This window comes from Mus musculus, chromosome 4 (assembly GCF_000001635.26).
Source record: "Mus musculus strain C57BL/6J chromosome 4, GRCm38.p6 C57BL/6J".
In the NCBI taxonomy this organism is placed as follows: domain Eukaryota; kingdom Metazoa; phylum Chordata; class Mammalia; order Rodentia; family Muridae; genus Mus; species Mus musculus.
In genome coordinates this window covers 108327562-108342231 of record NC_000070.6, presented here as the reverse complement: position 1 = coordinate 108342231, position 14670 = coordinate 108327562, and the positions used below count along the sequence as shown (strand labels likewise).

Here is a 14670-nt window from a genome sequence, read left to right as displayed (position 1 = left end):
ACACACACTATTTATTATCTTAACCATATTTACATGTACAGGATAGGTCTTTGTTGGGTTTCCTTTTTTAGACAGGATTGCCTGTCTGCTCACAGATTCTAGATGCATGCTCACCCAGCTCCGGTGACCTACACACGCTTGCAACCGAGCACCAGCAATTGTTTTTGTCTTACAAACCTGAAACCTCTGTTCATTTAGTAATTCTTCACGCACGGCTATATACTAGTACATATGTCACTTAGCTTCTTGTGACTGGCTCATTTCACTTAGCAGGGTCTTCAGTTTATTCATGTGGTATCACATCAGAATCCTCTCCTGTGGATGCTTGCGCTGTGTGCCGGCACCGTGTCTCTTCACTCACTGACACGAGGGCTGCTTGGACCTTTGGCTGATGTTACTATGAACACAGGCTACAAAGATGTCCCAGGAGATCCAGCTTTGCAGATGTGTACACACAAGTGGAATTACTGGCTCCCAGGAGCTAATTTAAAATTTCTTATCTTTCTCACTATCAGGTGCCTAAACATATAGGCTTAAGTTTGCCTCTGACTAACCCAGAACTGTAAATAGCTGTAAGAGCTGAAGTCCAGGCTTTTTCTCTACAAAGCTGATACTCACGAGTATTTGCAAGCAATTTCATAAAACAGAAATTTATTTCTAAGCTGACAAATTCCAACCAACAGTATGTAAGACTCCAATTTATATGTGATGTTTATTTTAATAGTAGTGGTCCTACTGGGTTGAGGTAGTATCTGGGTGATTCTGTTTTGAATACATTTTCTTAGAGCTTTGGTTCATAGCAAAATTGAGACAATATAGTAATTTCCTCTGTATAAAGAATCAGCCCTTACATGAAACAGCCTGGCCACCCTCCGCAGAGGGCTTATGCGCACGCGCCATCCGTAAAGCCCTCGCTTACTTCATGGTTAACTCTTCACGTTTTACCAATGTGAAAAGATGGCTCATGACCTGTATTCACTGTCAAGAGTACCAACAGAGTGGTCTCGTGTGCCTGAAAAAATGTTCTCCCAGCCAGGTGTGGTGGCGCAAGCCTTTAATCCCAGCACTCAGAGGCAGAGGCAGGCGGATTTCTGAGTTCAGAGGCCAGCCTGGTCTACAGAGTGAGTTCCAGTACAGCCAGGGCTACACAGAGAAACCCTGTCTCAGAAAAAAAAAAAAAAGTTTTCCAATTGTCCTGTCACGTGAACTTTTTAGAACTTTATGTTGTGTATAAGACTTTTGCTTGCATATATATCGGTGTTCCATATTCGCCTACAGAGGCCAGAAGAGGTTATCAGATCCCCCGGGACTAGACGGAGAAGTTTCTGAGCCGACATGTGGGTGATAGAACCAAACTCAGGTCCTCAGTAAGAGCAGCGAGTGCTCCTGTCTGCTGAGCCAGCTCTGCAGTCGGCCACCTCAGATTTAACTGCAGTGCTGGAACACAGTACTCTACCACTGAGACACACTGCCAAGCTCTAACGTACTGTTTCTTTCCTTCCTTCTTTCTTTTGGTTTTTCATGACAAAGTTGTTATATCTAACCCTAAATGGCCTCCAACTCAAGAGATCACCCGTCTCTGTCTCCAAATCTAAGACCAAAAGTATGGGTCCACTTTTTGAGGATACCAGTATCCTCCAGTTGTAATCCAGAATGGATTGGTTGGCCTTTCATTCAATAGGGCCCTCTCTGTCTTTTGTGATTCTTTTCTGAAGTAAATATTCCATCACTGAATGTACCATTTATCCTTGTGTTTACTGAAGGACACCGTCACTGCTTCCAAGTTTTGGCAATTATAAACAGGCTCCTAAGAAAATGCACATGCATTTTGGTACGAGCATATTTCTAATTCCCCTGGGGAATTATAAAGGGACAAGATTACCAAAAGATGCTGTACGTTTCCTTTAAATACTGTCTCTGCAAGTGGCTGTGCCACTGTGTCCCAGTTCGTGATGCACGTCCCTGCCACTCTGCATTCCTCCTGCGTTGGTGTGTGGCCCCTCTAGTCACAGCAGTGTGTGCAGTGCAGTCTGCACCCCTCCTGTCATGCTGCAGAGGGCATCTCACACATACATTTGCCATTTCTTTCTTTTTTTTTTTTTCTTCTTTAGACAGGGTCTCACTATGTACCCCTGGAACTTCCTATGTGCACCAGGCTGTCTCTGCCTCCAAAGTGCACCACCACACATGGCTTTTTAAAAATCATTTGTCTTGTTTCACGTGTTTTATTACATGTATTCATTGATTGTGTGTGCACTCCTTTGTGGGTTAGAGGGCAATGTGCAGGAATCAGCTGTCTACTTCCACTGTGCGCTCGCTCTCAGGGACTAAACGTGGGTCATCAGGCACTGCAGAAGTGTTCCTGTGGTTTTTATGTAGTTGCCCAGGCATGATTAGCACCTTTCCAATGCTCATTGGCCTATGGTGTTCAATCACACCAAATACTATTTTCAAGACATTCTGAAAACAAACTTGATGTCTTTTAAAAGCTGTTTCTGCACTCAGGAAAAACTCTCTCCTGAATGGACTTCGGAAGGCAGGGGGCTGTGCTCTCAACCTTCAAAGGCAAGCCTGTCTTCTTGGGAAGCTAGCTGCCACACTGCCACATAGGGGGACCAGGGTAGTGACAGACAACGGTAGAATTATCAGAGAAAAAGGACAAGCTCGCCCCCTGGTGACAAGTAGAGTTACAACAGAAGGGAAAAAATTCTTAAAAGGGCACACACACATACACACCATGATGAACACACTGCATCCTGCCAGGATCTGGAGAACAGCAGCACAGCAGATGGAAAAGCACCTGAAACACTGCATTCGCCTGTTTAACAGACTCAGTCCTGCCTGGCACAGTGGTGCGTGCCTGTAACCCCAGCACCAGTGGGGCTGGGGCAGGGCTAGGGCAAGGCCAGCAGAAGGCAGCACAAGGGTCTGTTTGAAAAAGAAAGAAAAGAAAAGGGGAGGGGAGGGGAGGGGAGAAGAGAGGAGAGGCTCAGTGGACAGCTTCCTGTCATCATGTCCCAAATTCCTAGCTGGAGCTGCTTCCAGAGTCATCTGTCTTCCCTGGAGGAGCAGAGCCAGTCGAGAGGCTAATTTTGAACTGCAGAGATTTGTCGAGAGGAGGGGAAGCAAGGCTAATGTAACCACCTCAGCCTTCTTCAGCACGAGGCCCCTGATCCCTCTAAGTCTGCGGAAAGGTCTGACTGCATCGACAAGGAGCCCACACCACACACCACGGCTGGGTTACGTAAGGCAGAGGGCGGCAGTCGTGACTGCCTCCATGTTCTAAGACCTCTGTTATGCAAATTAGGATACTTTCTAATTTTCAAGCTCTTCCAACTAAAATGATAACGATGGCTGATTCTTTCAGGCCCAGGCTGCTAAGTTTCCCAACTTCTCTTTGTCTCCCCAGCCCCCAAAAGTCTACGGCTCTGCCGTTTACTCCTCTCACAGGTCCAGTTTAGAAATTAAGACACACCCCCATAAACGTAGGTGTCTTCACAGAGTACACACAAAGGATCATTTACTAAAACACTCTAGCCACTCCCAGCAGGTGACAAGCTGGAGCAGATGGCACTGAGTGACCTCCAAGGGCTCCTCTCGGGTGGGAGAGGAGCTGCCAGGGTGAATCGTCTGTTGCTGGAAAGGGGGCTGGGCAACGCACTACCCAAATGTTAGAGGTTGGACGTTTTTCTGCTGTTCTTTGTGCAGCTGCCGGGCCCTGTTTTTCAGCACTTCAGCCTTGGCCTCGTCCTTATCAACACCATCTCCCAGCTTGTACATGCGGCTGGCATTGGCGCAGGCCCAGACATGGCCCAGGTCACAGGCCTTCATTGAATATTTACACGCCAGACCCATGTCCTTAGGAAAGCCAGGGGCACCCTGTAGAAACATGGCACTGAGGTTGAAGCAGCTGGCTGCATAGCCACCATCACAGGCCCTGCTGTAGTAGTCCCTGGCCTTCCCCAGGTCAGGCTGGCCATCCTCATTGACCTGTCCATCATGCGCCAGTAGTCCAACGTTGTGACAGGATTCAACAGACTTCTTTCCTGGTTTCTCACAGGCCATCAGAAAGCAGGAAGAGGCAGCCTTTAGGTCCTGAGTCAGGCCACCTGCAAAGACAGAAAACAAAGAAGAAAAAGTAAACTCAGGGGCTGGCCAGAAAGCCCAGTGGGAGAGTGTTTGCTTAACAGTAGGAGGGCCTGGGTTCAATCCCCAGTCACCAGGGCCGAACCTTTGTTTCTAGCCAAGGTTGGGGAACAATCCCTGAGTCAAGTCCTGTGAGCTAAAGCAAGATGGAGGAGGGTAGCCAGTTAGGTAGCCATGAAATCTTTGGTTCCCTCACTATCCTATAGGGAAGCCGAGACAGGAAGAGACATGCCAAGTCAGAGTACCAGAGACTATCTCCTGGGGCTTCAGTGAGGACAGAGCATTTTAAAATAAGTAACTGAATGTTTCTTAGTCTAAACTTACAGTTGGCCCTACATATTTATGAGTTCTGCATATGCAGATCCCATTAGTTAAAAGTACCATTACAGCATTCAAACCAGACAGCAGCTGCAAATTTAACAAACCATGGACTGAAAATATTCAGGGAAAAAAACATGGCTGTGCTAAAAATGCATGGATTTTCCCGTCATTATTCCCAGAACAGTCCAATGTATGACAACTATTTACATTAGAGATTATCCTGTCTTAGGTAACACAAACTAGAAATGATTTCAAGTGTATAGAAGGATGTGTATTTATGCGAATACTCTGTGCACAAGGACCTGGAGAACCTAAGGATTCTGATCCTACAAAGCTCCAGGAACTAACCTTCCAGGGCAGACTTAAAAACAAACAAACAGTCAAACAAACAAAAAAAGCCCAATGAGTGCTACAAGCCTTTAATCTCAGCACTTGAAAGGCAGTAGGCAGGGGGATATCTGTGAGTTCAATGGCACCCAGGTCTAGAGATCTTGTCTCAAACAAACAAACAAACAAAAAACAAATTAACAAACACAACAAACAAAACCCCTAAACAACTAAAAAGGAAAGAAATGCCCCAGGAGCTGGGAATGGCGGGAACCACCTATAATCTCGACACAGAGAAAGCAGAGGCAAGAGAGAAAGTCTGAGATCACCTAAGCTACATAAGGTTGTCTGAAAAAAAAAAAAAAGTGCTGGTCAATTTTTATTTATCCACAGTTCTGGGATTTTGTTTGTTCTTTTTGAAATAGAGTCTTATTACACGTGCTCATTCTGGCCTTGAACTCTTGAGTGCTAGGGTTAGAGATGTACCATGGACTGATAAGGACTGGAACTCAAGTCCTTTCTTCTTCCCATGAGCCAAATTTAGTGACTTGTTCCCCTCTTTAAAAAAGAAAAAAAAAAAGAATTATTTATTTTGGGCTGGAGAGATGGGTTCAGTGGTTAAGAGCACTGACTACTCTTCCAGAGGTCCTGAGTTCAATTCCTAGCAACCACATGGTGGCTCACAACCATCTGTAATGGGATCTGATGCCCTCTTCTGGTGTGTCTGAAGACAGCTACAGTGTACTCATATACATAAAATAAATCTTTAAAACGGCATTGAATTCTCTTCTCCATCTCTTTTTAAGAAAAGAACTTTCTATTATATAGTTTTGCTATCCTGGAGCTTCCTTATGTAGCTCAGGCTAGCCTCATAAGATACACAGCTGCTTGTCTCCAAATGCTGGGACTGTTCAATGCTCTCTCCTTTCCCACCTTCCCCTCTTTCTTATCTTAATGAATACAGATGAGTGCCTGTATGTATGTCTGTATCATATGCATGCCTATGGGGCATCAGATACTAGAGAATTGGAATTACAGAAAGTTGTAACTGCTATGTGGGTACTGGGGATGGAACCCAGCTCTCCTGGAAGAGCAACCAATGTAAACCACTGAGTCAAACATTTTTGGATTCTCTTTACTGGGGTACTTACTTTGAAGGAAGCTAGCATGATCCTGCAGCCCAGGAGAGATGGAGAGCTCACAGGGGGCTCCTGACCATAGCTGTCAGGAGCAAGGCCTTGCCATCAGGCCAGTGAGTAAGCCAACATCTAAATGGCAACTTCAATCAAACCTTCCAATGACTACAGCAATGCCTCCTTGTCCAAAGACAAGCTAAACCAACCCCAAACTCCTAACCCATAGAGAAGAAGAGATAACTTGTTATCTGGCAAAAACTTAGCATTATTTATGAGATAATTAGGGCATGAGAAAAAATATAAAGGCTAATTATTCAACTCTCACTCTGTGCTCAGCATATTCTGATAGCTTTACTAATATTTTATTTTTAATTTTTATTTATTTTATACAAGCATTTTGCCTGTGTATATGTACATGCACCACTGTGTGTGCCTGGTGCCTAAGGAGGTCATAAGTTGAGTCTCCTGGAACTAGAGTCACAAATGGTTGTGAACCTGGGTCACCTGCCAGAACCAGTGCTCTGAACCACTGAGCCATCTCTATAGCCCACATATTAATATCTTTACCCGAACTGCCCAAAGTACTTCCATTTTGTTCTAGCTTATGGAATTCTATCCAACTGCTCTCCAGCACACACCCTACCACATCCTGCTGAGCAGAACATTCTCATACAGCTTCCGGAGGTCCATTGTTTCCAACATAAAACAAATTGTTTTAACAAACTGACCCCCACCCCTACCCCATGCCTCTGGTTTTTCGAGACAGGGTTTCTCTGTGTAGCCTTGGCTGTCCTGGAACTCAAGAAATTTACCTGCCTCTGACTCCCAAATGCTGGGATTAAAGACATGCGCCTCCACACCCGGCTGATGTGATATAATTGCGATCTGGACTTTAGCAACCCACCCTACTTCAATTCTGGCAGAGGGTTCTTTCTGGTTTGAGTCTGCTCTCAGCCACTGACAAATAAAGAACTCTTTTTTTTTTCTTTCTTTTCTTTTGTTTTTCTCGAGGCAGGGTTTCTCTGTATAGTCCTGGCAGTCCTGGAACTCACTCTGTAGACCAGTCTGGCCTCGAACTCAGAAATCCGACTGCCTCTGCCTCCCAAGTGCTGGGATTAAAGGCATGTGCTACCACTGCCTAGCTTAAAGAACTCTGTATTGGACTTATACTCTTGGTGGTCTGTAGTCTTCTCAAGTTGGCATTTCATACCTATACTATCTATCAACTATCCATCCACCCACTCCATCCATCCACCCACCCACCTACCCCATCATCTACCCACCCACCCACCCCATCCATCCACACATCCATCCACACATCCATCCATGTATTTATCCTCACAACAATCCTATGGAGCTAGAACTACTTCTTTCATTATGTTTTACTTTGACTTCTGAGACAGGATCTCAATCTGTAGTCCAACTAAGTCCAGGTCCTACTTCTCCCAGTTTACAGATGATAAAACTGGGACACAGTTAAAAACCATCCTAGCCTTAGCTAGGATGGTTGTCATGCTTAATTTCTCACTCAGCAAGCAGAGCTTGGAGGTTCCTGAACATCCCAGGCAAGTGTGGACCACAAATTAAATTCTATACCAGTGTCTTAGTTAGGGTTTGTTTGGTTTTAGGCCCTGTGACAAGGGACTGAGGTACATATTTCACATATCAAAGCAGACCTGGCTTCCAGGTTCCCCCAGCATCCCTCAGTCCCTACCTGGCATATCTTGCCCTTAACCCTGAACTTTCTAGACCAGAGGCTGGGCTGCCCTTGCCCTAGAGGCTCTTCCCTATATAATCCAGACATCCCCCTCCCCCACCCCCCAACCCTGGCTTGTGCCTTGTCTTCCGGCTCCCTTTCTTTTCTTTTCTTTTCTTTTCTTTTTTTTTGGGGGGGGGGGGGGTTGAGACAGGGTTTCTCTGTGTAGCCCTGGCTGTCCTGGAACTCACTTTGTAGACTATGCTGGCCTTGAACTCAGAAATCCGCCTGCCTCTGCCTGGGATTAAAGGTGTGCGCCACCACGTCTCCTTTTTTCTTGACCCACCACCCATGGTGACTCCAATTCTTGGGGCCAGTGAACTCGCCCAAGAGCAGCTTTCCAATAAACCTGCCTTTAATATAATCTAATCTGGCTTGAATTGGCTCCCATCACTGGCAGAGAAATAACCTATCAGTTTCTATTGCTGCACTGAAACAGCATTACTAAAAGCAAGGTGGGGAGGACAGGGTTCATTTGCCTACATTTCCATAGTCCATCACTGAAGGAAGTCAGGACAGGAACTCAAGCAGGATAGAAACCCAGAGGCAGGAGCTGATGCAGAGGTCATGGAGGGTGCTACTTTCTGGCTTGCTCCCCATGGTTTGCTCAGACTGCTTCTTATAGAACACAGGACCACCAGCCCAGGGATGGTACCACCCACAATGGGCTGGACCTTCCCACATCTATACTAATTAAGAAAATGCCTGCCGACCACCGGGCGTGGTGGTGCACGCCTTTAATCCCAGCACTCGGTCTACAAAGTGAGTTCCAGGACAGCCAGGGCTATACAGAGAAACCCTGTCTCGAAAAACCAAAAAAAAAAAGAAAATGCCTGCCAGGCATAGTGGTGCACATCTTTAATCCCAGCATTTGGGAGGCAGAGGCAGAGGTAGGAGGATTTCTGAGTTTGAGGCCAGCCTGGTCTACAGACTGAGTTCCAGGACAGCCAGGACTATTCAGAGAAACCCTGTCTCAAAAAAACCAAAAAAAAAAAAAAAAAAAAAAAGAGAGAGAGAGAAAAAAAGAAAAAGAAAATGCCCTACAGGGCTGCCTGCAGCCTGATCTAATGGAGGCATTTTTTCAACTGGGGCTTCCTCCTTTGAGATGACTCTAGCCAGGATAAAATAAAGCTACAGTAAAACTCTGCTTTAAAAAAAAAAATTGAGCTGGATCTAATGGTGCACACCTTTAAATCCAGCACTCAAGAGTTAGAGGCAGATGGAGTTTGTGAGTTTGAAGACAGCCTGGGCTATGTAAAGATCCTCTGTTGTCCTATGATCTCCACATGTAAGACACAGTACACACCTGCCCCATATCAAAATAAGTAAATATAATTTTAAAAAGATTTTTTGAGGGGCTGGTGAGATGGCTCAGTGGTTAAGAGCACCGACTGCTCTTCCGAAGGTCCCAAGTTCAAATCCCAGCAACCACATGGTGGCTCACAACCATCCGTAACGAAATCTGATGCCCTCTTCTGGAGTATTTGAGGACTGCTACTTACATATAATAAATAAATAAATCTTTAAAAAAAAAGATTTTTTGAGCTGGGCGTGGTGGCATAGGCCTTTAATCCCAGCACTTAGGAGCCATAGGCAGGCAGATTTCTGAGTTTGAGGCCAGCCTGGTCTACAAAGTGAGTTCCAGGATAGCCAGGGCTACACAGAGAAACCCTGTCTCAAAAAACCAAAAAAGATTTTTTTGGGGGGGCTGGAGAGATGGCTCAATGGTTAAGAGTATTGACTGCTCTTCCAGAGGTTCTGATTTCAATTCCCAGCAACTACATGGTGGCTCACAACCATCTGTAATGGAACCCAATGCCTTCTTCTGCTGTGTCTGAAGACAGCTGCGTATACACATATAAAATAAAAAAATAAGCCGGGCTATGGTGGCACATACCTTTAATCCCAGCACTTGGGAGGCAGAGGCAGGTGGGTTTCCGAGTTCGAGGCCAACCTGGTCTACAGAGTGAGTTCCAGGACAGCTAGGGCTAAGGGCTACAGAGAAACCCTTTCTCGGAAAACCAAAAAAAAAAAAAAAAAAAGAGAGAGAACCAGTCAAGGTCCTACAATGTGCAAACAGAAACCCAGAGGTTGCTTCACTTACAGTTCAAGTCCTTCCACTACCTCCCTGCTGAGCCCCTGTGTGTACTCTGTGCACCACAGTCCCCCATGCCTGAGAAGCCCCGAAGCTCACCTTTGCCAGTCACGTAATAAGCCCCCAGCTTGTAACAGCTGTCACCATGCCCGTATTTCTCACAGTTGAACTTCAGCACCTTTGCGGCTTCATCAAAATTCTTTTGGATTCCTTCCAGATAGTCCACCAGCCGATAGCAACCTAGAGAGGAGGCAAGAGGTCAATCGTGCCAGCAGCTGCTGTTCAGGGGCCCAGGTACAATCAGAGCAAGCCTAGCTCTCAAACGTGCCAGTCAGATTTAGCACAGAAACGAAGTGTCCAGCCCTTCTTAAAAGGGGACATGTCCCCCCGCTGGCCAGCAATGTTCAGATCTGGAAGATTCACCCCTGGCAGACCAGCCAGGCCTAACCCTAGCTGACTTCCCATGACTGACACTTTGCTAGCTTTGGAACCTCTCTGCAAGGTCTGTAATAAAAACACTAAAACCTAGAAAGAGTTTGTGGATGCCTTTTGCAGCAGAAAACCAGAAATCAGATGTAATTACCTTACTACCTGGCCTGGGGAAACCTGAAGTCCTGAAAATAGAAAGGGAAGCTACCAAAGCAGTGGGAAATAGTTTTCCATATCTAGGATGTTCCAGTTCTAGCCAGCCTCTTAGCGTTCCCAGCAACATCAAAGACTATTCTCCTTCATTTTCAGTCATCAAATATTTGAAAACACACACACACACACACACACACACACACACACACACACACACACACCAGCTCATGTATAAAGGTATATGACACATTCAGAGCTGCTGGGAATATTGTCATTTGCCCTTTTGATATTTATACGCTTAAGCCAGGCATGCAAGTGCACATCTATGGTGCCTGCACTCCCAAGGTGGAGACGTGATAAGGAGTTCAAAGTCACCCTTCACAACCTTGTGAAAGAGAACCATTCAGGCAGGCTAGGAAAGGAGGAGATACATTAAAGAAATGCAGTGTTTTCAAACACTAAGTTATAACTGAAATAGAACAGCCTGATGAGAAAGTTCATTGTATGTCTTATGGTTAAGACAGTTTGGGCACCAAGGAAGGTCCCACGGAGGACTGTGACAGCTGAGCTGAAGAGAGCACAGGATACATAAGGACTAAGGAGTTGAAGGTGTCACTCCATGCATGACAAGGCAAAGTACAAGGCCCTGGGTGGCTCCATCCCTATCGAATCAAGACAAAGAAATGGAGAGAGTCCAGAAACAGGTGGAAGGGGAAATAAACACGGCACAAATGTGGTAGAAGGAGGCCAAGATAAGGCGGTATGGGTTAGGGAGGCAAGAACCTCAAACACATGAAGAAATTAGAGCTGCGCCTCTCTCCACAATGGGCATGTTACTACAGACCATAACGCACAAAGGGTTCTTAGGAGTAGGAAAGCGGGGCTGGAGGAGTGGAACTCAGTGACATAGTCCTTGCCTAGAGCTCGGGAGGCCCTTGGTTTAATCCCAGTCCCCACAATGGAAAACCACACAAGTAAGCTACCGACTGAGAAATCTCTTCAAGAGAAGGGAAGTGATTAAGATTCACTTTGCATTTTAAAAAACATTGAGCGGGCATCCCAGCACTTGGGAGGCAGAGGCAGGCGGATTTCTGAGTTCGAGGCCAGCCTGGTCTACAGAGTGAGTTCCAGGACAGCCAGGGCTATACAGAGAAACCCTGTCTCAAAAAAACAAAACAAAACAAAACAAAAAAACAAACAACAAAAAAAAATTGCATAAGAGCATATGTTTGCACCAAGAATAATAACAATAATTGATGTTATTTTTGTTTGTTTAATTTGAGGCAGGGTCTTAAATAACCTAGGCTGGACCAGAACTCACTATGTAGCTAAGGATGTCCCTGATCCTGTTGCTCTACCTCCCTGAGTGCTGGGATCTCATGCTAAGCATGTGCATATGCAGTCTGAGCCAGGCCTAGTACTCAGTCAGGGCCTCAGGTACACTAGGTGAGTGCTCTTCCAACCAACCTACAACCCCAGCCCATGGCCAGTGCTCACAGGGCTCTCCTGCACTCCCTGCTCCACATGTCCTTCATGTAACTCATATCAACTACCACAAACTCCTCAAACATGCCTACAGAGTCAGGTCTAAATTCCTTGCTTAGAAAGGCAGGGTACACTGTAGTCCGGGCTCCCTGAACAAACTTAATCTGGAACTGGAGCTAGAGCCCAGTGGTAGAAAACTTCCCCGCTACACTCAGAAGCCCTGGCTTTGTGCCTCAGGACTGCAAAACAGACATTAATTTGACTTGATTCTGAGCAATCCTTAATTCACCTTCCAAAAGAGCTCTCTGTTCCCCAACCTCTCCCGCACTGACTACACAGCTGGCCTCTGTGGACTATGCCCAACCACCCTGGTCCTCAGAGACCACAGAAGGTCAATTCCTCTGAAATTTCTCTTCAATTGGGACATGGACTAGCTCCCAAAGAATAATCTTAGCCGGGCGTGGTAGTGCACACCTTTAGTCCCAGCACTCGGGAGGCAGAGGCAGGCAGACTTCTGAGTTCGAGGCCAGACTGGTCAGCAGAGTGAGTTCCAGGACAGCCAGGGCTATACAGAGAAACCCTGTCTCGAAAAAACAAACAAACAAACAAACAAACAAACAGAATAATCCTGGGTTCCTTATCCAGAGTCACACTATAGTGGACTAATTTCAAGAAACAGAAAGTCATTTCTTGGGAACTAGACTGTAAGCTACTGGAAAGGAGGGCCAGAGCCATTTTCATTCTTTTCCCTTAATTAAAACAATAGGAAAACAACCTACAGACACTGGACACTTGTTTGGGCACTGGTCACTCATACACTCCACCTCCTCACTGCACATAAGAGTCCATTTCTGGGGCTGGTGAGATGGCTCAGTGGTTAAGGAAACCGACTACTCTTCCAAAGGTCCTGAGTTCAAATCCCAGCAACCACATGGTGGCTCACAACCATCTGTAATGAAATCTGATGCTCTCTTCTGGAGTGTCTGAAGACAGCTACAGTGTACTTACATATAATAAATAAATAAATATAGTCAATTTCTGACCTTTTATTACCTCTGCCTGGCAAAGACTTACAATGGTTCCTTTCCTCCTTCAAAGCTTTATTCAAAAGCCATGTCATTGGGCAGTGCCCTTCACTCAGTTCTTTTTATCACATTTCACTTACCTTAAAAAAACTTTTTTTTCCCTCGAAAAAACTAAAACAAAAAAAAAATTTTTTTTTAAAATTTTGTGCTGGATGGTGGCAGCCCACACCTTCTAGCACTTGAGAAACAGAAGCTTGCAGATATCTTAGTTTCAGGCTAGCCTGATCAACAGAAGGACAGTCAGGACTACACAAAGAATAACACCTCAACAAATTAATTAATTTATTAATTTGTTAACAGGCCTGTGGCTCATGCCAAAAACTCAGAAGATAGAGGAAGCAGTTCTGAGTCCAAGGCTAGCGTGGCCTACACTGTAAGTTCTAGGCCAGTCAAGGCTACATAATGACAGTCTCAAAAAAAAAAAGATTTAATTTTTATTATTTTAAATTATGGATGTGTGTATACGAGCATGTGGTGTGGTGGCAGCAGAGGCCAGAGGCATTGGATCTCCTAGAACTTTAAATGGGCTCCTAATTACTGGACCACCACTCCAATCTCCCTCTCCAATTCTTTTTTTGGGCCGGGTTTTGCTATGTAGTTCAGGCTAGTCCTTAACTCCTGAGTTCTAAGTGATCCTCCTTCCTCAGCCTCCCGAACGCTAGAATTACAGGTGCAAGATGCCAACCAATTCTGGCTCGCATTTACTACTAGCATATATTTCATTTATTTCCTGCATGTTAAATGATTCCCTCAAAGACATGTACACCGAGGTTCTACTTCACCCTCACACCTCCAGTCCTAGCACCCTAAACTTGACTACACAGCATCTAGCCTGAGGGCTCCGCCCTCCGCTGCAGGCCCCGCCCCCGATGCACTACAACTTCCCGCCCACAGGCCCGTAGTGACCCTGACCCGGTCCTTAGGCGTCCTCGGCCCGCCACGTGACCACGACTGCACCCCACGCTCGCTCCCCTCCCCTATGTCCCAGGCTGCGCAGTTGGCGCTCACCCTCCGGGTCCTTCTCGCGGTAGCATTGGTAGTGACACTCCACCTCCATGTTCTCCAGGAAGGACTTCACCTGCTCCTCGTCCTGGAAGTCAACCAAGCCCGCCATGATTCCGACTCCCACAAATCGCTTTGTGGCTCCACCCTCAGTTACGTGAGCCAGCCCAGGGGCGGGGCATGCCGGCGGCGTGCGTGACGTCAGCGCTCCTCAGTACGGGGGCGGGTTGGAAGGAAGGAGACGATTACCGCTTCCCATCATCCTTTGCGGTGGTAGCTCCCCACCCCCCCCACCCCTCCAGGCTTTTATTCTTCTTTTTGGACAGCCCTCTCCCAGGTTTCTGCGTCGGTTTATCTGAGGCCATACTGCCCCTTAATGGTTTTCTCCCTGTAGTCTGGATCAGCCAGACATTCTTCAGTTCCGGTTCTAAAGCCGACACAGCCGGGAGCTCAGGTCCCAGCCTTACCAAAGCTTACAGCGTTGGGCTGCAGCTCACCACCAAGTACTCTGAAGCATCGTAAAACAGAACTTGAAATCTATTCCGAAAGCATTCGTTCATTTGGGTGGCAAGCATTTTGAATACCTTGTGTGTCCCAAATATGGCCGGAAAAACCGAAATAAATAAATCTGTGCAATTGCCACGGGATGCCCTTATCTCTATATTCTTTGTAGACCCATCAAAATCATCCATATTAATATGACTGCGAGTTATGATTAGAACACATCAGTGGTCG

The 14670-nt window shown here is 46.1% G+C and overlaps 1 protein-coding gene across 1 annotated transcript; it reads right to left on the bottom strand.

Moving 5' to 3' along the window:
- Window positions 1-1513: 1513 nt before the first annotated feature.
- On the bottom strand, window positions 1514-14080 carry Coa7 (cytochrome c oxidase assembly factor 7). The gene is made up of 3 exons (NM_027250.4): window positions 13942-14080; window positions 9881-10021; window positions 1514-4109 (listed from the first exon to the last, which is right to left on the bottom strand). The coding sequence occupies exons 1-3, from the start codon at window positions 14045-14047 to the stop codon at window positions 3661-3663; spliced, it is 696 nt and encodes a 231-aa protein (NP_081526.1). The 5' UTR covers window positions 14048-14080; the 3' UTR covers window positions 1514-3660.
- Between the last annotated feature and the right edge of the window lie 590 nt (window positions 14081-14670).

Bases quoted from the DNA above. Each gene is read 5' to 3' on its own strand.
- Coa7 (NM_027250.4), bottom strand. From the start codon at position 14,047: ATGGCGGGCTTGGTTGACTTCCAGGACGAGGAGCAGGTGAAGTCCTTC. The intron at 10,022-13,941 runs GTGAGCGCCAAC...CCTCCTCTCTAG, and splicing joins CCGCGAGAAGGACCCGGAGG to GTTGCTATCGGCTGGTGGAC. The intron at 4,110-9,880 runs GTGAGCTTCGGG...CTGTCTTTGCAG, and splicing joins TTATTACGTGACTGGCAAAG to GTGGCCTGACTCAGGACCTA.